General features: G+C 40.1%; 1 protein-coding gene across 2 annotated transcripts in view; it reads right to left on the bottom strand.

Moving 5' to 3' along the window:
• sema3h (sema domain, immunoglobulin domain (Ig), short basic domain, secreted, (semaphorin) 3H) overlaps positions 1–22,693 on the bottom strand; it is a 71,518-nt gene that overhangs the window by 34,552 nt on the left and 14,273 nt on the right. For both annotated transcript variants that reach the window (XM_087781356.1, XM_087781355.1), the window contains 5 exons: positions 8,080–8,234; positions 3,206–3,268; positions 2,697–2,816; positions 751–841; positions 567–686 (listed from right to left, as the gene is read on the bottom strand). In XM_087781356.1, coding sequence (XP_087637482.1) covers positions 567–686; positions 751–841; positions 2,697–2,816; positions 3,206–3,268; positions 8,080–8,234 — 549 coding nt within the window. The remainder of the gene's footprint in view (positions 1–566; positions 687–750; positions 842–2,696; positions 2,817–3,205; positions 3,269–8,079; positions 8,235–22,693) is intronic.

The raw sequence follows: 22,693 nt of genomic DNA, 5'->3' as shown, positions 1-22,693 counted from the left end.
TTGTGCTTATGTGCGTGTGTTTATATATGTGTGTGTCTGTCTTTGTGTTTATACGTGTGTATATATATGTGTGTGTGTTTGTGTGTTTATATATATATATATATATATATATTTATTAATTAATTTTTTCAGAATAGATTTAGCTGTTTTGGTGTTTTCTTTCATGTATTTACTTGTTTTGTTGTTGTTTGTTCATTTATTTTGTTTATATATTTATATATACATATATGTAAAAAATATATTTTCAATAAAATCCAAGTAGTTTCTCAATTACTTCTATCATTATGATTACTAAGTTTGAGTTAGTTTGTTTATCTCGTTACTACAGTTTTATAGTATTATTTGTACTACACCATACGTGCACGGCATGTTTAACATTTTCCAACCGAGAAGTTGTTTCCATGGCAACACAAACTTCCTGGCTGTGGCACAAATAAAGGAATAAATTATCTTTTACTTCTACACGTAACTTTTGTTGACAGTGTTTCTGTGATGAAAGAAGGACGAACAAAGTTCTGCGAGTGGAAGTAAGTTCTTGGACGAGTCTATAAATACGTTCTTCTCACCCTGCATCCATGTGGAGTCGTACTGCTCGGTGCGGATCACGTGACGGTTGCCAAGGCTACGGAAGAAGCCGGAGTCACGACTCATGAAGTCGGACGTGATGCCGGCGTAGAGCTCGCCGTCTGTAGACAAGATAAGACGAGTTAAGATAAGATAAGACAAGATAAGACATGTTTGTGGACTTGCCGACGACAGAAGACGCCGTCCTCTGCAGAGGGTCATAGGGACACTTGCCCTTCCCACACTCCGTCTGTCCGTAGGAGAGAGTCTGGTGTTCCTGCAGGACACAGTGGTCAGTGTCGGTTTAGAGCTGAGCCAAGACTCATTTATCCTCGTCCAAGAGTCTCTGAGAGACGAATGTCCTGCTCATCGTTCACACCTTTGTTCTCCTGAAGATACTTTTCTTCTCAACATCACAAGTGTGTTCAATATTGAAGTAATAAAAACTGCTCTGACGATATGAATGTTTTTTAAACAGCTGATGATGTCATGAAACAGCTGATGATGTCATGAAACAGCTGATGATGTCATGAAACAGCTGATGATGTCATGAAACAGCTGATGATGTCATGAAACAGCTGATGATGTCATGGAACAGCTGATGATGTCATGAAACAGCTGATGATGTCATGAAACAGCTGATGATGTCATGAAACAGCTGATGATGTCATGAAACAGCTGATGATGTCATGAAACAGCTGATGATGTCATTAAACAGCTGATGATGTCATGAAACAGCTGATGATGTCATGAAACAGCTGATGATGTCATGAAACAGCTGATGATGTCATGAAACAGCTGATGATGTCATGGAACAGCTGATGATGTCATGAAACAGCTGATGATGTCATGAAACAGCTGATGATGTCATGAAACAGCTGATGATGTCATGAAACAGCTGATGATGTCATGAAACAGCTGATGATGTCATGAAACAGCTGATGATGTCATGAAACAGCTGATGATGTCATGAAACAGCTGATGATAGTGTCATGAAACAGCTGATGATGTCATGAAACAGCTGATGATAGTGTCATGAAACAATGTTGTCATCTTAAATGTCCACTAGATGTCACTCACACACATAGACGGACACACACACACACATGCACACAAACAGACACACACACACACACACACACATATATACAGACACACAGACAGAAACACACACACAGACACACACACATGTATACAGACAAACACACATACAAACATATATACAGACACACACACACACACACACATATATACAGACACACAGACAGACACACACACAGACAGACACACACACAGAAACACACACACAAACACAAACACAGACAGAAACACACACACAGACAGAAACACACACAGACAGACACACACACAGAAACACACACACAAACACAAACACAGATGGAAAAAAACACACACACACAAACACACAGACACACACACAGAAACACACACACACACACACACACACACACACACACACACAGACACACACAGACAGACACAGACACACACACAGACAGACAGACACACACACACACACACAGACACACACACACACACAGAAACACACACACAGACAGAAACACACACACACAGACAGACACACACAGAAACACACACACAGACAGACACACACACACACACACACAGACAGACACACACACACACACACACTCACAGACACACACACACACACATGTGTAGTCGGGGTGAAGTGATCGTCAAAGGTGTAAAGTTTCTGCTCGAACACGTCTCTCTGATCCTTTCATGGGATTATGGAACAAACGCTGCTCAGAGAAAAAAAACTCACACACTGACCCAGAGTTTAAACACAAGCGTATGACGACCTTGATATTTGGACGTGAGTCACATGAACACATGTGTAGAAGAGAGTGTGAGGTCATGTGGTTCAGACACGACAGCGTTCAACTGTTGAAGGATCTCCACCGACGTGATCTCATGATGAACCTCGTTCTCTCCATGTTTTGACTCCAAATCAAAGTTCATTGTTGGTCAGTTAGTGATCGACACCATGATGTCATCGTCCTCGTCTGATGTTCTCCTCATGCTCAGTTAAACATCTGGACATCTCTCACAGTCTGATGGAGGCTCAGTGTCCAGGACGGTCGTACCTGCTGGAAGACGCCGCGGGCGATGAAGGCGCAGCGAGGGTTGAAGGCGCCGGTGCCGCACACGTACAGGTGCGTCTGGTTGAACGGCTGCAGCACTCGCAGGAAGTTGGCGCACTCCGTCTACACAGGTGTGAGGAGATCATTTATTTACATCTCCTTTTATGATCGTGTCTCTTGTTAAAGTTCATTTATCCCCTTTTATTTCATTAACTGAGTTTCATTGGTTTGTTCTGTGACGACACAACAACTAACTTTGTTTTCAGGAGCGTCTTTACTCAAAAACTGTGTTTATTTAGCTTGTTTTTGATGAATAAAGAAGTTGTGTTTGATCTTCATTCGTCCACAGCTCCACAGAGAAGAACCTGGACTTTACAAACGTGACTCTTCGTTCACTTGATCCAACTGTTGATTCACGACAAGAAGCTGCTTTTGAGCAAAAATCACCTTGAAAATTGTGGTTAAATGAATATATATAATAATATTATTAAACTAATATTTTGGCGACTCACCTCTGGATCTTTACCCGCCATGAGACACTCCTGGACGCGGTCTGGACTGGCCGGCCAATACAGCTGAGGATGAGAGGATACAAAACCACTTTTATTTGTTTATTTAAAGTAAGTAAGTCATTTAAATTAGTTTAAGACTGTTTTCTAGACCAGGGTCAGAAGGAACTTAAACAATCAAAACAATAAACAGTTCAAACATATACTTTGAAAGATAAAGACACATAAGACAAACAGTCTCAGAGAATCGAGGAAAAACACAAATAAAAGTGTCTCGAGTCCGGAAGCGTGTTCAGGAACCATCAGTAGATTCTGATCCACAGACCTCAGAGCCCGAGCTGGGGTGTAAGTCTGGATCAGATCACTGATGGAAGGTCTGACCATGAATAGATCTGAAAGTAAGAACCAGAATTTTAAAATGATCCTGAAAGAAACTGGCAGCCAGTGAAGAGTTTGAAGGAGAAATGTGAGTTCTTCTACTAGAGCAGCTCAGGATTCTGGCTGCAGAGTTTAGTATGAACTGCAGGCGACAGATCCTTCAATATGTTACAATGGTCCAGACGATATAATCAAGTGTAGGAAGTTCGTGGCGACTGACAAGGAAGTGATGTCACACGCCTGCAGGAGGAAGTGGAAGAGGTGCGGCTCAGATGGTTCTGATGGTTCAGATGGTTCTGATGGTTCTGATGGTTCTGATGGTTCAGATGGTTCTGATGGTTCAGAGCGTTGGTACTCGGACAGAAATACTTTCTCTCAGGAAACGATCTCTGGACACTAATAGTTCCCTGATGGAGGAATTACAGCCGCTCGTCCACTGCAGATGATCTGATTAGATTAGAGGGTGAGCAGCAGGACATCATCTGGAAATCACAACCAGACCGTGGACCACCAGAGCAGGTCCAGGTCCAGGTGAACGGATCCTCGGACACTTGACTAAAGAAGGAAGTGAAGTTTTCCTGCATTTCCATATAAACACAGGAGCTTTAACTATAACTAGATTAACTATAATTGACGTTATTTATGGGAGCGTGTGTGTGTGTTTTCAGACTTTTTACAGCATTAAAATGTACTTTTAATCATTCAATTATATATTATATTATATACTGTATATTATTTTTGTTTTTTCAATGCATAAAATAAATCAAGTGAAAAAATTAAATGAGCTAAAATTATAATTAATTAATAACTGTAGTAAAAATGTACATAAAATAATTAAAATAAAAGGGGAAACAAACAATTATATTAAAAATGTAATGTAAAGGAGAAATTCAGTGTAAAAACAATGACTTTAATAAAAAATCATTACGAAAAACAAGAAAAAAAACAGTGTAAACAAATAATTGTAATAAAAATCATTATAAAAAATAAAAAAAACAGCATAAACAGATATATATATAATAAAAATCGATGTAAAAAGAATTTTATCAGTGTAACAACTATTTCTTATAAATGTATGTAAACAAATAAATGTAAAATAATAGTCAGTGTAAATAAATAGTTTTGATAAAAATCAATATAAAAAAGAAGTTCACTGTTAACAAATAATTGTAATAAAAAATGAAATGTAAAAAAATATTCAGTGTAAATAATCTAATGTAATATATCTATAATCTATATATGAAATGAATGTAAAAATGTAATGTTTAAATATAAATGTTGAAAAAATAGATTCAGTGTTATGATCAGGGAGAAGCAATCGATCCTCGCTGCTCACGCAACGTTGACAGGAAGTAGAAGTTCTTCGTGTTTAATTCATCTGTTAACAAACAGTTAAAAAGTGCACGAGTTCATCCCACAAAACTGTTTGAGTGACAGCAGGGATCGACCGCTTCTCCTGTCCCTGATGTTAGCACTGAATTTATTTCATTCATGGTTAAATGTATATACGCTGAATATCTTTATACATTAAACTTTCAAAAATTGACTTATTCCACTGAATATATTCATGCATTCATCGGGCAAAATTCATAAAATCAGTGTCAGAAAGTCACACGTTGACTTCATGTATTTGAAGAGCAAGACAAGAACGCAGAAAGTGCAAAATGTCAGTTTAAAATGCAAAAAACAACAAGTCAGGATGTTTTGTAAACATTCGTAAACACTGCGTGCACCAGTATAAACCTTCCCCGGCTGTGTCATGAACTGTGTCTGTGTCGCTTCTCTCTGGCACTTCTGTCTTTCTACCTGCCTGTCTGTCTGTCTGCCCGTCTGTCTGTCTGCCCGTCTGTCTGCCTGCCCGTCTGTCTACCTGCCTGTCTGTCTACCTGCCCGTCTGTCTACCTGCCCGTCTGTCTACCTGCCCGTCTGTCTGTCTGCCCGTCTGTCTGCCTGCCCGTCTGCCTGTCTGCCCGTCTGTCTGTCTGCCCGTCTGTCTACCTGCCCGTCTGTCTGTCTGCCCGTCTGTCTGTCTGCCTGTCTGTCTACCTGCCCGTCTGTCTACCTGCCCGTCTGTCTACCTGCCCGTCTGTCTACCTGCCCGTCTGTCTACCTGCCCGTCTGTCTGTCTGCCCGTCTGTCTGTCTGCCCGTCTGTCTACCTGCCTGTCTGTCTACCTGCCCGTCTGTCTACCTGCCTGTCTGTCTACCTGCCCGTCTGTCTACCTGCCCGTCTGTCTACCTGCCCGTCTGTCTACCTGCCCGTCTGTCTACCTGCCCGTCTGTCTACCTGCCCGTCTGTCTACCTGCCCGTCTGTCTGTCTGCCCGTCTGTCTGTCTGCCTGTCTGTCTACCTGCCCGTCTGTCTACCTGCCTGTCTGTCTACCTGCCCGTCTGTCTACCTGCCCGTCTGTCTGTCTGCCCGTCTGTCTGTCTGCCCGTCTGTCTGCCTGCCCGTCTGTCTGTCTGCCCGTCTGTCTGCCTGCCCGTCTGTCTGTCTGCCCGTCTGTCTGCCTGCCCGTCTGTCTGTCTGCCCGTCTGTCTGCCTGCCCGTCTGTCTGTCTGCCCGTCTGTCTACCTGCCTGTCTGTCTGCAAGCGTGACTGACGACAGCATTGATCTGATCAGACAGCGTTAGGAAGTCGTCCTCCGCTGCCAGACTAAACATAGCCTCGTCTAAATTCAATCATCAGGAGCAAACAGTCGCTTCACAAAACCCCCTTTTTTTTCTCCCGAGACGTTCTCCTGCTTTTAGGTGAAGATTTCATTTGCTCTTGATGAAGGAAGTGAAGACGAAGAGTCTCAGCAGCTGCATGTTGACGCAACATTCACAGAGTTATGGCAGCGAGCCGCGGATTTATTTAAAGACTGTGAAAGTTTGTCATCAGTTGTGAGAACATACGCAAACACTGAAATATTCTTTTAAACATACTTTCAAAACTGCACTTTTACCGACTGATTTTGTGTTTTTTTTAACTTATTTTATTCTTCTACTGTGTTTGAATATGTTGTTTAATTATGCAAATGTATCTTGTTTGCTATTGTTTTACTGTTGGGTTGTTTTTAATGTTCTGTGCCATTTTGAAATGACTGATGTTTGTTTCTATGTAAGTGAAACTTACAAAATTATTTTTATTTTTATTATATTTCCATGTATTTCTTTCCACCATAGTGTTTCCATGTGCAACAGCACTGTTTCCATTTTCTTTTTTAAAACAATTAAAAAAAAAGGTTTTGGTCTTTTATAAAAGTTCCTTTATGATTATAAGTGTCATAGAAATATTATATAAATAATATTATTGCAATTAAACTTCCGCCTCTGGATCATTACGTCTTCAGCAGTTAAAGGAATCTCTGCGGTGACTGAGGACGAGAGGATACAGTAAGTCCAGCAGCTTTTAAAGTACTGGACCATACTACACATATATACTTGTTACTACACTATCACAACACCAGAGTCAAGTACTGGACGATACTACACATATATACTTGTTACTACACTATCACAACACCAGAGTCAAGTACTGGACAATACTACACATATATACTTGATACTACACTATCACAACACCAGAGTCAAGTACTCGACAATACTACACATATATAATTGTTACTACAGTATCACAACACCAGAGTCAAGTACTGGACAATACTACACATATATACTTGATACTACACTATCACAACACCAGAGTCAAGTACTGGACAATACTACACATATATAATTGTTACTACAGTATCACAACACCAGAGTCAAGTACTGGACAATACTACACATATATACTTGTTACTACACTATCACAACACCAGAGTCAAGTACTGGACAATACTACACATATATACTTGTTACTACATTATCACAACACCAGAGTCAAGTACTGGACAATACTACACATATATACTTGTTACTACACTATCACAACACCAGAGTCAAGTACTGGACAATACTACACATATATACTTGTTACTACACTATCACAACACCAGAGTCAAGTACTGGACAATACTACACATATATAATTGTTACTACAGTATCACAACACCAGAGTCAAGTACTGGACAATACTACACATATATACTTGTTACTACACTATCACAACACCAGAGTCAAGTACTGGACAATACTACACATATACGTATACTTGTTACTACACTATCACAACACCAGAGTCAAGTACTCAAAAATACTACACATATATCCTTGTAACTACACTATCACAACACTAGTGTCAAGTACTGGACAATACTACACATATATACTTGTTACTACACTATCACAACACCAGAGTCAAGTACTCAAAAATACTACACATATATCCTTGTAACTACACTATCACAACACTAGTGTCAAGTACTTGACAATACTACCCATATATCCTCGTAGTATCATTATACATATCGTAACGTTGTATCGCGACACTATCATATCATCAGATTCATGTAATAACACACAGCACCGGTTGTCGTGCGTCAGCATACGTTGTGAGTCCGTGTGACCTCTGACCTTGCGTGGGCTCTGTGTGATGTCGTCCACGGCGGTGGCGAGCAGTCCGTCCTTCATGGCCACGTAGAGACGCCTGCCGTCCTCGTCGTGCATGAGCGTGTGCAGGTCTCCGGCCACCAGGGGCAGCGTCATCATGCGGCCGTTCTGGATCAGCTCTGACAGGAAACAGAGGCGCGTGAGCGAGTGTTTAATTCAAGCTGTGGTCTGAAGAATGCACCAGGGTGGCAGCAGGAAGCAGTAATGCACTGGAAATTGGCAGGTTTGGTCGAGGGAGAAACATCTCGCTGGACTTTAATTGCTCGAGCGCAGACGCACTTAGTGGGTGAAATATTTAGGTTTTAACATCACGGTTAGAGACACTTTGAGATCTGCTGGACCAGGAGTGATGTTTGGACTGTTTCTCATTCATTCACGTGGAGAGTGAAGCTCAGAGTCAGGATCGCTGACTCACTTCCTACAAGCACAGTGACTTGTGGAGCTTTTTCACCAGTAGACGCTTGGATTCGCTAAATAATATTCTCGCCGTCTATGGCCTCTGGGGAAAAAAAAAGGCTTCTGAAAAAGTGCTTTTTCTTGTTCAAACATCCATGTGTCAGGTTGAGATGAATCCATCAACCAATGGAGAAACAAACAGACAAACCACAGTCAGATTTACAAGTGAGGGAGATAACTGACCGACAGATAGTGTTTCTCTAGACAAACATTTTTGACTTTCAAAACAATATTGAACCAGCGAGAGACGTGTCAAACAACAAAGACTGAGCGTTGAACAGTCTTGAACAGTCTTGAACAGTCTTGAACAGTCTTGAACAGTCTTGAACAGTCTCGAACAGTCTTGAACAGTTTTGAACAGTCTTGAACAGTCTTGAACAGTCTTTAAAAGTCTTAGCCAGTCTTCAACCATCTTCAACCGTCTTCAACAGTCTTTGAACATTCTCGAACTGTAACAGCCAGTCTAAGCCAGTCTTGAAAAGTCTTGAATAGTCTTGAACAGTTTTGAAAAGTCTCGAACAGTCTTTAACAGTCTTGAACAGTCTTGAACAGTTTTGAACAGTTTTGAACAGTCTTGAACAGTCTTGAACAGTCTTGAACTGTCTTGAACAGTTTTGAACAGTTTTGAACAGTCTTGAACAGTCTTGAACAGTTTTGAACAGTCTTTAACAGTCTTGAACAGTCTCGAACAGTCTTGAACAGTTTTGAACAGTCTTGAACAGTCTTGAACAGTCTTTAAAAGTCTTAGCCAGTCTTCAACCATCTTCAACCGTCTTCAACAGTCTTTGAACATTCTCGAACTGTAACAGCCAGTCTAAGCCAGTCTTGAAAAGTCTTGAATAGTCTTGAACAGTTTTGAAAAGTCTCGAACAGTCTTTAACAGTCTTGAACAGTCTTGAACAGTTTTGAACAGTTTTGAACAGTCTTGAACAGTCTTGAACAGTCTTGAACAGTCTTGAACTGTCTTGAACAGTTTTGAACAGTTTTGAACAGTCTTGAACAGTCTTGAACAGTTTTGAACAGTCTTTAACAGTCTTGAACAGTCTTGAACTGTCTTGAACAGTTTTGAACAGTTTTGAACAGTCTTGAACAGTCTTGAACAGTCTTGAACAGTTTTGAACAGTCTTGAACAGTCTTGAACAGTCTTGAACTGTCTTGAACAGTTTTGAACAGTTTTGAACAGTCTTGAACAGTCTTGAACAGTCTTGAAAAGTATTTAAAAGTATTTAAAAGTCTTAGCCAGTCTTCAACCATCTTCAACAGTCTTCAACAGTATTTGAACATTCTCGAACAGTCACAGCCAGTCTAAGCCAGTCTTGAAAAGTCTTGAACAGTTTTGAACAGTCTTGAACAGTCTCGAACAGTCTTGAACAGTTTTCAACAGTCTTGAACAGTCTTGAACAGTCTTTAAAAGTCTTAGCCAGTCTTCAACCATCTTCAACCGTCTTCAACAGTCTTTGAACATTCTCGAACTGTAACAGCCAGTCTAAGCCAGTCTTGAAAAGTCTTGAATAGTCTTGAACAGTTTTGAAAAGTCTCGAACAGTCTTGAACAGTCTTTAACAGTCTTGAACAGTCTTGAACAGTCTTGAACAGTCTTGAACAGTCTTGAACTGTCTTGAACAGTTTTGAACAGTTTTGAACAGTCTTGAACAGTTTTGAACAGTCTTTAACAGTCTTGAACAGTCTTGAACTGTCTTGAACAGTTTTTAACAGTTTTGAACAGTCTTGAACAGTCTTGAACAGTCTTGAACAGTTTTGAACAGTCTTGAACAGTCTTGAACAGTCTTGAACTGTCTTGAACAGTTTTGAACAGTTTTGAACAGTCTTGAACAGTCTTGAACAGTCTTGAACATTCTCGAACAGTCTTGAACAGTCTTGAACAGTCTTGAACAGTCTTGAACTGTCCTGAACAGTTTTGAACAGTCTTAACCAGTCTTCAACAGTCTACAACAGTCTTCAACAGTCTTCAACAGTCTACAACAGTCTTCAACAGTCTTCAACAGTCTACAACAGTCCTGAACAGTCTTTAACAGTCTTCAACAGTCTACAACAGTCTTCAACAGTCCTGAACAGTCTTTAACAGTCTTCAACAGTCTACAACAGTCTTCAACAGTCCTGAACAGTCTTTAACAGTCTTCAACATATCTTTTGACTTGAAGCTGATTGGGTGAATGTATTGTGTTTATTATTATTATTGAAGGAACTACAGTTTATTTCTGAAGTTATTTATATCGAAGCATCAACTCAGAGGCTTCTTCTCATCGTTCCCAGAGTTCCTCCTGCTGAGGTCAGAATGTAAAGCAGACATAAATAATTCATGCTAACTTGAGATCAAAGACTCGACGCTCGTGTCGAAACACAAACTACATTCATGAACCGATGATTTGTTTAAAAGTATTTCTGTCAAAGTTTTAAATCGGATTAAATGACGATTGCGTTTGTTGAGAGGGTTCGTGATCAAAGACGATTCTTTTGGAATCTTAAAGCTATTTTCAGTGAAGAAAGAAGTTAATCTTTATATTTTCACATAAACTTGTAAAGGTCAATCTTAACAACTATATTTCAAAACAAGTACATCGACTTCAACAAACTACTTTAAATAATTTGAACAAATGAAGCCATTTTTAGTCAAGGACACCATCGATTCATATTTTCTTGATTTAATAATACATTTTCATATCAGAACTTAAACTCTCCAAAAGTAGAAAGAATTCAGTGACTAAAATATCATCAGATCGTTCACACATTTACCAACAATGACATGATTTTTCATCCTTCAGTGTTCATGGTTCATTGTTAAGATAATATTCACACAGGAAAACAACCAGAGGGAGGATAGAAGAACAACTTCCTGAAGGAGATCTACAGAAGGATCAATAAACTTTATCCTTCCATCCATCCATCCATCCATCCATACATTAATCCATCCATCCATCAATCCATCTATCCATGCATCCATCTATACATCCATCCATCCATCCATCCATCCATCTATACATCCATCCATCCATCTATACATCCATCCATCCATCCATCCATCCATCCATCCATCCATCCATCCATTTATCCATCCATCCATCCATCCATCCATCTATACATCCATTCATCCATCCATCCATCTATACATCAATCTATACATCCATCCATCCATCCATCTATACATCCATCCATCCATCAATACATCTATACATCAATCCATCCATACATCAATCTATCCATCAATCTATCCATCCATCTATTCATCCATCTATCCATCAATCTATCCATCCATCCATCCATCCATCCATCCATCCATCCATACATCAATCTATCCATCCATCCATCTATACATCAATCTATCCATCCATCCATCCATCTATTCATCCATCTATCCATCCATCCATCCATCTATACATCAATCTATCCATCCATCCATCCATCCATCCATCCATCCATCCATCCATAGGTATCTTTAAATATTTTTTCATTATCCTGATAATAACAAACTAGTGCTTCCGACTGAATTAAACTATAGATTCATGTGTTTCTTCCCCGTCAGCTCCTGATGTTCTCCTCCAGACTCTGAGAGAATCAAACCATCCATGAAGAAAACAATAAGAAGGTAGTTGGTTCTGAACCGGTGGGATCGACCAGGCGATCAAAGGATCAGGTGTCGAGGAGTGAGCGTCACATCCAAAGAATGGACGGATCGCTAAAGTCGGACAAACGTAATCGCCGCCATGATTGATACCCCAATAATTGCGAGGGAAGGCTGGACTGCAGGGAGGAGCAGCAGATCCACGGGAGGATCAGACTGAAGATAAAGACCAGAGGGATCCATCACCAGCAGCAGTCTGGGGTGAGAGAGAGGTCGGATTCAGCTGCTTGGATGTTTCACAGCAGTCGCTGAAATGATTGTGTTCAGAGTCGGCTGGAATCAACATGCTGCAGGATTTTAACTTCTCTCTGAGGCTGCAGGAAATATCTGTTGTTTTGAAGAAAAGCACTGAAACATACTTTATTACACAAAACTAAATATTTCACAATAAAAGGTAGTATTCTGTATTGTCAAGATACGCATCACAATACGATATATAGTGACAAGGGTATATGTGTAGTATTGTCCGGTACTTGACTCTGGTGTTGTGATAGTGTAGTAACAAGTATATATGTGTAGTATTGTCCAGTACTTGACTCTGGTGTTGTGATTGTGTAGTAACAAGTATATATGTGTAGTATTGTCCAGTACTTGACTCTGGTGTTGTGATAGTGTAGTAACAAGTATATATGTGTAGTATTGTCCAGTACTTGACTCTGGTGTCGTGATAGTGTAGTAACAAGTATATATGTGTAGTATTGTCCAGTAGTTGACTCTGGTGTCGTGATAGTGTAGTAACAAGTATATATGTGTAGTATTGTCCAGTACTTGACTCTGGTGTCGTGATAGTGTAGTAACAAGTATATATGTGTAGTATTGTCCAGTAGTTGACTCTGGTGTCATGATAGTGTAGTAACAAGTATATATGTGTAGTATTGTCCAGTACTTGACTCTGGTGTCGTGATAGTGTAGTAACAAGTATATATGTGTAGTATTGTCCAGTACTTGACTCTGGTGTTGTGATAGTGTAGTAACAAGTATATATGTGTAGTATTGTCCGGTACTTGACTCTGGTGTTGTGATAGTGTAGTAACAAGTATATAGGTGTAGTATTGTCTAGTACTTGACATTGGTGTTGTGATAGTGTAGTAACAACTATATATATATATGTGTAGTATTTTCAAACTGTGCTAAAGACTTTTTGTCTTTAAAAAGCTGCTGAAGTTCACCGTATCCTCTCGTCCTCAGTCATAACCGGGACGTAATGACTGCTGCCATCTAGAGGGCCGACGTTTAATTGCAACACAAATTGGATTTTTGAAAATAAAAAAATATGTTATTTTGTTTTTAGATACACTTTATTGAACTGTTCACCATAAAAACTATGGTTAAAAAGAAAAACATTGTTAAGGAATAGATTGGATAAAGTTCTGTTGAATATTGACACAGTATCATGTCGTGATATTGTCGTATCATCCATTGTGTTGAGGATAATGAGTTCTTCTGGGATAAAGTCAGGAAAAGAGGACGTTAAACAACAATACAAGTTCATTTGTTTGCTTCTATTGTTGAATATGTATCGCTCGTTCTTAAACACATTCACCGAACCATCTCGTTTCAACTGGACCATGGGAACAAAGTTGAACCAGAAGAAAGATTTCCACAACTCTGTCCAATTAGGGACCTCATGCTGTGAACCCATGTGATGTTTGGTTTCAGAGCCTAATGTTGTCGTCCTTGGAGAAGCAATTATGAAGAACCCGAGTCCAACCTGCTCGCTGGACACTGGTCACACGACTCACGCATCATCAACGTGAGACTTTATTGTCGCTCTGAACAGCACATTTAGAAGAGAAGGAGTGTGTGTGTGTGTGTGTGTGTGTGTGTGTGTGTGTGTGTGTGTGTGTGTGTGTGTGTGTGTGGGGAGAAAGTGAAGGAACGAGGAGAAGGAAATGACAAGATGATGAAAACTGTCTGATCGCCGGCGACACTTACGAGACGAGGAAAAGGGAAAAGCGTCAAAACATCACAAGATGAAGGACAGATGAGAAGACAAAAGGGAAGAGGAGGGAGAGAAGAGATTTATGGAGGTTGATGGATGATGGATGGAAGGACGTGAAGGTCGGGTTGGTGAGGAGCAACATGTGTGTCAGATGTTGACGAGAAGAAACGACAGAACGTGAGGGAAGGAGGTGTGATTTGATGGTGAGATCTGAAGGTGACAGACCTTCGGAGGAAACACAGAGAACAAAGGTTGAGGAGCAGAAAGAAAATCAGGAGAACATTGAGATGAACATGTGAGAAAAGATTGTTGAAGAGAGAATAAAAACTGTTTCACTATTTGTTCATTTATTTATTTGTTACTTGAAAGAGAGATTTAAAGAGTAATTTGAGTGAAATAAAACACTTGTAAGGAGTTCTTATGTTCTCCTGTGTTGTGTGGGTTTACTCCGGACACTCCGGTTTCCTCCCACAGTCCAGAAACATACAGAAGTTGATTGAGAACTTGGGGAAATCGTCCGTAGGTATGAGTGTGTGTGTGAATGGTTGTCTGTCTTTGTGTGTCCTGAGACAGACTGGCGTCCTGTCCAGGGTGTCCCCTGCCTCTCGCCCTATGATACTGGGATAGACTCCAGTCTCCCCGCGACCCCCACAAGGGATAAAGCGATAGAAAACGAATGAATAAATAATACAATTGTGTTCAATTCTTAAAGTTCTACACCTGGACGGTCGTGACGAGCCAAGATGACAGAAGAAAATAGATGAATAAACATTTTCTCTTGATGAAAAACTGTTGTTTTATCATTAGTTTGAACACATTTGTAGGTTTTCTTTCGCTGGAAATACGAACAGAAAATATGCGAAACATTAAATTAAAAAATTGTGAAAAAATGTTGAGAATTTAAAAAAAAAAACGTTTAGAAAGTATTCATTCTAATGTATTTATTCCATTTATTTTGGTTTAAATACTGACGTTAAAAAGAAAGAGATAAATAAATATACTAGTTATGACACAATACATTAAGAAAGTCTCCCAAAAAAGAAAAACTGTTGGAGTACAGTATGGAAAAAAGATTGGAATGTAGTTATTTATAAATCATTTCTTTCCATTTAGAGGCAATAAAGGCACAAATGATACATTAAAACGATAAATTAGATGAATTAAATAATCCTAAATAATAAACTAAAATAAAAGGGAAATAATGAAGGATTATTTAAGTATATTTATAAATATTTGGATTTATATGGGAGGGAAAAAGAAGACACGAGGGGGTAATAAATCAAAAATGTGTTTTCACTGTAAACTCTCGACCCTTCAATCACAACTATCAGGGGTGTGAGTGTTGACACACACACACACACACACACACACACACACACACGCGCGCGCTGACGTGAATTTGAAAAAGACGCTCCTGGACTGTCAACACGTCTTCAATCTGGAGAAGCATGAATGGCTGTTATTGAAGAAACATTCTTGCGTTGAAACCACCAGCTCACGCCCCTGACTCACACCAGCTGCACCCACCCCACCCTCGCTCCTGGGACAGTTGTCTTGGCAACGGCAACCATGCCGACATAATTGTTAGTGCTGTGTGTGTGTGTGTGTGTGTGTGTGTGTGTGTGTGTGTGTGTGTGTGTGTGTGTGTGAAGGGTCCAGGGGTGTCTCTTGGCCGCGCCTCCTCCTCCACCCCCACACTTCCCAATGACGGCTCCACACACACACACACACACACACACACACACACACACACACACACACACACACACACACACACACACACACACACACACAGACACACACAAGGAGACGAGTGATTTGACCGACACCTCTCGTCATGAAGGAGAAGGAAAACTAGAGGGGCGCACACGTTCGCACCCCCACTCACACTCGCACACCCCGACCATGTTTCCTCCTCCAGATCTCTGGCAACATCTTGCGGAAAAGAAAAACCACTGTGATGCACTTGCCAAGACCAGCGGAGTCGTCAGCTGTTGTCGACGAGGTTATATCTGTAAATCATCTTTTCGAGCTTCCAGAATCTTCCTCGTCCAATCAAAATCTAAACTATAAAACGGTGGTTTATTGTGGGGGTTCAGGTCTCTAAACCCCCAGAAATCACAAATCAGAAAGTAGTGATTATTTAATATTCATTCAATCATTTTTTACCACATTATCCCTTACCGGGGTCGTGGGGAGACTGGAGTCTATCCCAGTATCACAGGGCGAGAGGCAGGGGGACACCCTGGACAGGACGCCAGTCTGTCTCAGGACACACAAAGCAGACAACCATTCACACACACACTCATACCAACGGATAATTTTCCCAAAGTTCTCAATCAACCTCTGTATGTTTTTGGACTGTGGGAGGAAACCGGAGTGCCCGGAGTAAACCCACGCAACACAGGAGAACATAAGAACTACACACAGAAAGGTTGGCCTGGAATCGAACCAGCAACTTTTTTTTGACGGCAACTTATTAGTTGAACACAGTATTGTCACTAGATAGATCTGTGTGTAGAACGGGATCATGGGAGTTGTTGGCATCGTAAGTAGGGGCGGGTGTTTAGTGTCTCCCACTGAGTTCTGTGGTTAAAGTTGATTTACTGTTGAATTAAATAAAACTGAGAGAAGACAAGGAGCTTTAATGATTGCAGCTTGAAACAAATATATATACTACGTATTAAAATATATAATAAAAACATTTAAATATGTTGTACCGTGTGCGAAAAGCAAAAGAGAAACCACAAGGCTGCCGAAGGTGAACTGCTTTATATGTATTCATGTCATCATTCCGTTTAAAGATCTGATTAATCAATACCATAATTTAAAGTTCCTTCGGATCCAAACAGGAAAATACCAAATTCAAGCTCACACTCGATACTGTTGAGCAAAGCCTTCTTATCGACAGCGGGGTCAACGAGGGTCCCGACCCCTGAACTCATCCAATTGGCCTCTGACTCCTGTCACTGGGAATCAAAGAGCCAAAGCGAAGCTAAGACGTGGAAGGACGGACACGCGGAAACATAATCCGGCGGCGAGCGGCTATAGGAGCATCAACACACCAACTAACGCTTCTGTTGTGTCACCGGAGCGAACATGAATCTGTTTATGTTGTCGCTCCGCCACGGACGCTTGACTCGCTCGTCTCTTCTGGAGCGAACATTAGATTAATGCTGGTCACGGGAGACTCTGATGGATGTGATTAAAACGTGTGAAAGCGAAGAGACATTCCTGCGTCACAACATCAACTGGCAGATGGTGAAGCATCTTCAATGTTCTGATCTGCACAGAAAACACCATCAACAACATCTAATTCTGAGGATAAGAAAAACACGGAGCATCGAATTCAGGTCAATGTCCACCATCTTGTATTTCCACGTCTGCCTCGTGCTATCTTAAACAAATCCAGAGGCTCCTGAATCTAAACAATGCTTTGCTCTGAGGAACTCCAGACGGTGGGATCTGGTCCGGTTGCCAACCACTGCTATAGCGAAGCATTCTTTATGGCAGACGAAGAAAGTCTTGAGCACAGTTTGAGATGTTGCCTCGTATCGTAACAGATCAAGTTTTATTTACTACATAGTTATTTTATGGCTTATGTCTCAATAAAGTCTGAATATAATAAAACAATTCAATATTTTTATGTACAGTTAACACACAAAAGCGGTCACTATGTCCTCTGCAGCTAAAGCAACAGTGAAAATCACGATGATGACTGAGGACAAGAGGATACAGTGAGTCCAGCAGCTTTTAAAACTGATGTTTGGACATATTTTGGTTTGAAAAAAAATAAAAACAGTTACAACTTCGTCAAGAGTCATGTGGTCTGTAAATACTACAACACCAGAGTCAAGTACTGGACAATACTACACATATATACTTGTTACTACACTATCACAACACCAGAGTCAAGTACTGGACAATACTACACATATATACTTGTTACTACACTATCACAACACCAGAGTCAAATACTGGACAATACTACACATATATACTTGTTACTACACTATCACAACACCAGAGTCAAGTACTGGACAATACTACACATATATACTTGTTACTACACTATCACAACACCAGAGTCAAGTACTGGACAATACTACACATATATACTTGTTACTACACTATCACAACACCAGAGTCAAGTACTGGACAATACTACACATATATACTTGTTACTACACTATCACAACACCAGAGTCAAGTACTGGACAATACTACACATATATACTTGTTACTACACTATCACAACACCAGAGTCAAGTACTGGACAATACTACACATATATACTTGTTACTACACTATCACAACACCAGAGTCAAGTACTGGACAATACTACACATATATACTTGTTACTACACTATCACAACACCAGAGTCAAGTACTGGACAATACTACACATATATACTTGTTACTACACTATCACAACACCAGAGTCAAGTACTGGACAATACTACACATATATACTTGTTACTACACTATCACGACACCAGAGTCAAGTACTGGACAATACTACACATATATAATTGTTACTACAGTATCACAACACATGTCATGTAGCAAAAATAAAAACTCAAGTTATCGTCCTAAGATTGAACAGTAAAGTGTCATAATTTAAACAGATGTGTGAGCTAGCTTAGCGCTAACTGCTCGTACCAACACAAGTAAGTAAGTAATGGTTATTAGTAAAGATCTTTCTAGACCAGGGTCACAAAGCGCTTAAACAATCAAAAACAATACACAGTTAAAACTCTATACTATAAAAGTAAGTAATAATGGATTATGATGAAATGCATTTGGGTCAGTAGGTGAATGAATCAGATTTAAACTGTCCGTCAAGTTGAAAAAGTCTCTTTCAAGATGGCTAACGTGCCGATGTTGTTAAAGATACGTATCATGATTCAATATTTAATGGAGGCTGGAATTAAATGGGATCAAATAAACGACTGGAGTGTTATCAATACGGTGTAAGAGCCGCATTAACAATTCATCGACTCAATGAAACAAGTGAAATATGTCGTCACTGTCATGTTCCATCGATGTCTGTGGATCCACTCACCGAGCCCGAGGGAACCAGCACCGTCTGCCAAAACATTTTTTTTTTGGCTGTGCCACTAAAGGGGGTTTGTGGGGGGGTCGTGTCACCAGGAGGGCTGTGGTCGAGGAAAGCGGGGCACATTTCCTGTGGAAATGGGGTTATCACTTCACCAATTACAACTGCAATTACAACAGGAGGCTGCTGGAGCCTGGGAACAAAAGCTACAGTCCATGAATGAAGACCCGCTGGCGTCGCTCGCAGTGTCTGATTAGAATATACTTCGTAAAGTCTCGACGATCTGGTCCGTGAACGTCGGTCGCTGACTGTATATTTTCATTTCTATGATATTTTTGTTACAATAAAGAAAGACTGTTTCCCATGATGAATGAATGAATAACTCAACATATTCCTTTTAAAGGTGGAGTGAACAGAACCTCAACCCATTCAAAGCATTTTACCCTCAGACACACACACACACACACACACACACCCCTTAAGAACACACCCCGGGTCTGGACTGTGTCGCAGACGGAGCAATCCCACGTGGACAACTTAATCTTTGACCTCGACACCAATGATTATTCATCATCATCATCAGCCTGTTCCGCTGCTATACGTCCTCCTGTGTTTACAATATAAAACCATGTTTTAGCAAAATCAGGTTTAAATAAGAACGTCTAAATAAAGATCCAATGATGTGTGTCATGGTTTAAAAATATATATATATAACTGTATATAATATGCATCTTTGAACAAAAACTTTATCCAGTATTATCAATATAATAAGACAAAAAACTTAAGACTCAAACCTTATTCTCATGGGATAAGTATTACTTGGGGACCTTTGTTTTGTAAATGACCTCCTCTGTGTTATTTTAAGTACATTCACACGGTATAAGTGCGTCTGTAAAACATTACCTAGAGATACACATGTAAAAAGCAATCACTGACAGAGAAAGTTAGTGTAACCAAGCGTCCTTCGTTTAGAGGAGATAACAAGGACAAGCGTTTATTTTTACTTTCGTTTCTCAACTTGTGCCGACGCTCAACAGCGAGAGCTGCACATAAATGTGCCCCAACATTGTTCTTACAGAAGAGACACAGTTACAGTTGTGTAACCGAGTGTATTCGTGTGGGAAACAACGAGAACTTAGTTTGTAGCCGTGCAGCGCGCGCGTCCTCTTTACTTAGGTCATCAACAACGAACTCCATCCAGTTCCTTTTCAACCCCTTCAAAATAAAACAGCGGGAGGAAATATGAACACAATAGCGAGTGCCTAGAAGTTACATTCTCCGTAATTATTACAAGTTACCAGAGGTCCACAGGTAATACTTTTTTTTTTGCTGACACGTGCTGATCTCGATCTTAATGGAAGCCGCTCATAAAACAGTGTCTCTTCACTTAAATGTTGATCCTGATCTTAATCTCAACAGAATAACGTGTTGCTCTCGTCTTAGTCGTCAACCGTCTCTAAAGACACTTGAACATCTGCAACAGTCGATAAGTAGGAAGACTTTTTTCTAAACTAGTCATTACGAAGATCCGAGGTTTCTCTTAAAACTGCTCCTGAACTGACAGCTGAACGATCACAGAGCGACTGCTGCTGGATTCTTGCTTCGAAGTTGAGGTTTATATAAAAATAAAGGAAACACACTATCTGCGTCTGTACATCCTCTGGATTCAGCCGATAATTCCCGACTATTTCTAAACAGGAAATCCCACTTCCAGGCTCGTACGTCACTTGTCTGGTCCTGCCATCGCGGACAGAAATGTTTGTGGTTTCCAGGCTGTCATGGGAGCGAAGAAACTTGAAGTGCCTCGAAATTAAAGAAAACACAGGAACTCATTCGTCCTGCAATGTGTGTTTTATTCCACTTTTGTTTTTAATAAACATGATATATGTCAATGAAATACAGTATGAAAGTTACTTCTTTAGAACTGTGATACTTCATAAGTATAGTACGTTCAAAATGTAGCAGGAAAACTTTATAACTGGGAAACAAAATGTTAGTTTTGTCAAAAGAAAAGCTTGTAATTCATGATCTTCAACCTTTAAAATAACATGTGTTTATCATAAAAACTAAATAACGTGTGACGAACAACATATATCATGATATTCTCTTGTGCTTTTTATTTATTTTAACTTGCAAATCATATTTATTGTGAAACAATTTTTCATTTTTCTGGTGTGAAAAGTAAAATAATTACATTTAAAAATGTGAGTATACATGTTGTGTTCATTTTTGGGTTGCAATTAAACTTAGATACCACTTAGACCACTAGATGGCAGCAGCCAATACGTCCTCCGTAGCTAAAGGAAGAATAAGATACAGTGATGACTGAGGACGAGAGGATACAGTGATGACTGATGACAGTGATGACTGAGGACGAGAAGATACAGTGACAACTGATGACAAGAGGATACAGTGATGACTATGGATGAGAGGATACAGTGATGACTATGGATGAGAGGATACAGTGATGACTGATGACAGTGATGACTGAGGACGAGAAGATACAGTGACAACTGAGGACGAGAGGATACAGTGATGACTGATGACAGTGATGACTGAAGACGAGAGGATACAGTGATGACTGAGGACGAGAGGATACAGTGATGACTGAGGACGAGAGGATACAGTGATGACTGATGACAGTGATGACTGAAGACGAGAGGTTACAGTGATGACTGAAGACGAGAGGATACAGTGATGACTGAGGACGAGAGGATACAGTGATGACTGATGACAGTGATGACTGAAGACGAGAGGTTACAGTGATGACTGAGGACGAGAGGATACAGTGATGACTGTGGATGAGAGGATACAGTGATGACTGATGACAAGAGGATACAGTGATGACTGAGGACGAGAGGATACAGTGATGACTGAGGACGAGAGGATACAGTGATGACTATGGATGAGAGGATACAGTGATGACTATGGATGAGAGGATACAGTGATGACTGATGACAGTGATGACTGAGGACGAGAGGATACAGTGATGACTGATGACAAAAGGATACAGTGATGACTATGGATGAGAGGATACAGTGATGACTGATGACAGTGATGACTGAGGACGAGAGGATACATTGAGTCCAGCAGCTTTTACAGCTGATGTTTGGACATATTTTGGTTCACTTTTGTTTTAATATACATGATATATGTCAATGAAATACAGTATGATAGATACTTCTTTAGAACTGTGATACTTCATAAATATAGTACGTTCAAAATGTAGCAGGAAAACTTCATAAATGGGAAACAAAACATGTTAGTTTTGTCAAAAGAAAAGCTTTCAATTCATGATCTTCAACCTTTAAAAACTACAATAGTATAGAATTATTTTCCTTTAAGATATTGATGGTTGAGGCGAACATTAGTTTATTTGCAGCAATAGTTCGATCGACCACCGGAGACACTTGAAGTGAAACTATGAACACGTTTCCTCGTGAGTTTTCACTTCATCCTGAATCGAACGTCGAGTAAAACGA

Source organism: Callionymus lyra, chromosome 19 (assembly GCF_982586985.1).
Source record: "Callionymus lyra chromosome 19, fCalLyr1.hap1.1, whole genome shotgun sequence".
Taxonomy (NCBI): domain Eukaryota; kingdom Metazoa; phylum Chordata; class Actinopteri; order Syngnathiformes; family Callionymidae; genus Callionymus; species Callionymus lyra.
This window is presented reverse-complemented; position numbering and strand designations above follow the sequence as displayed.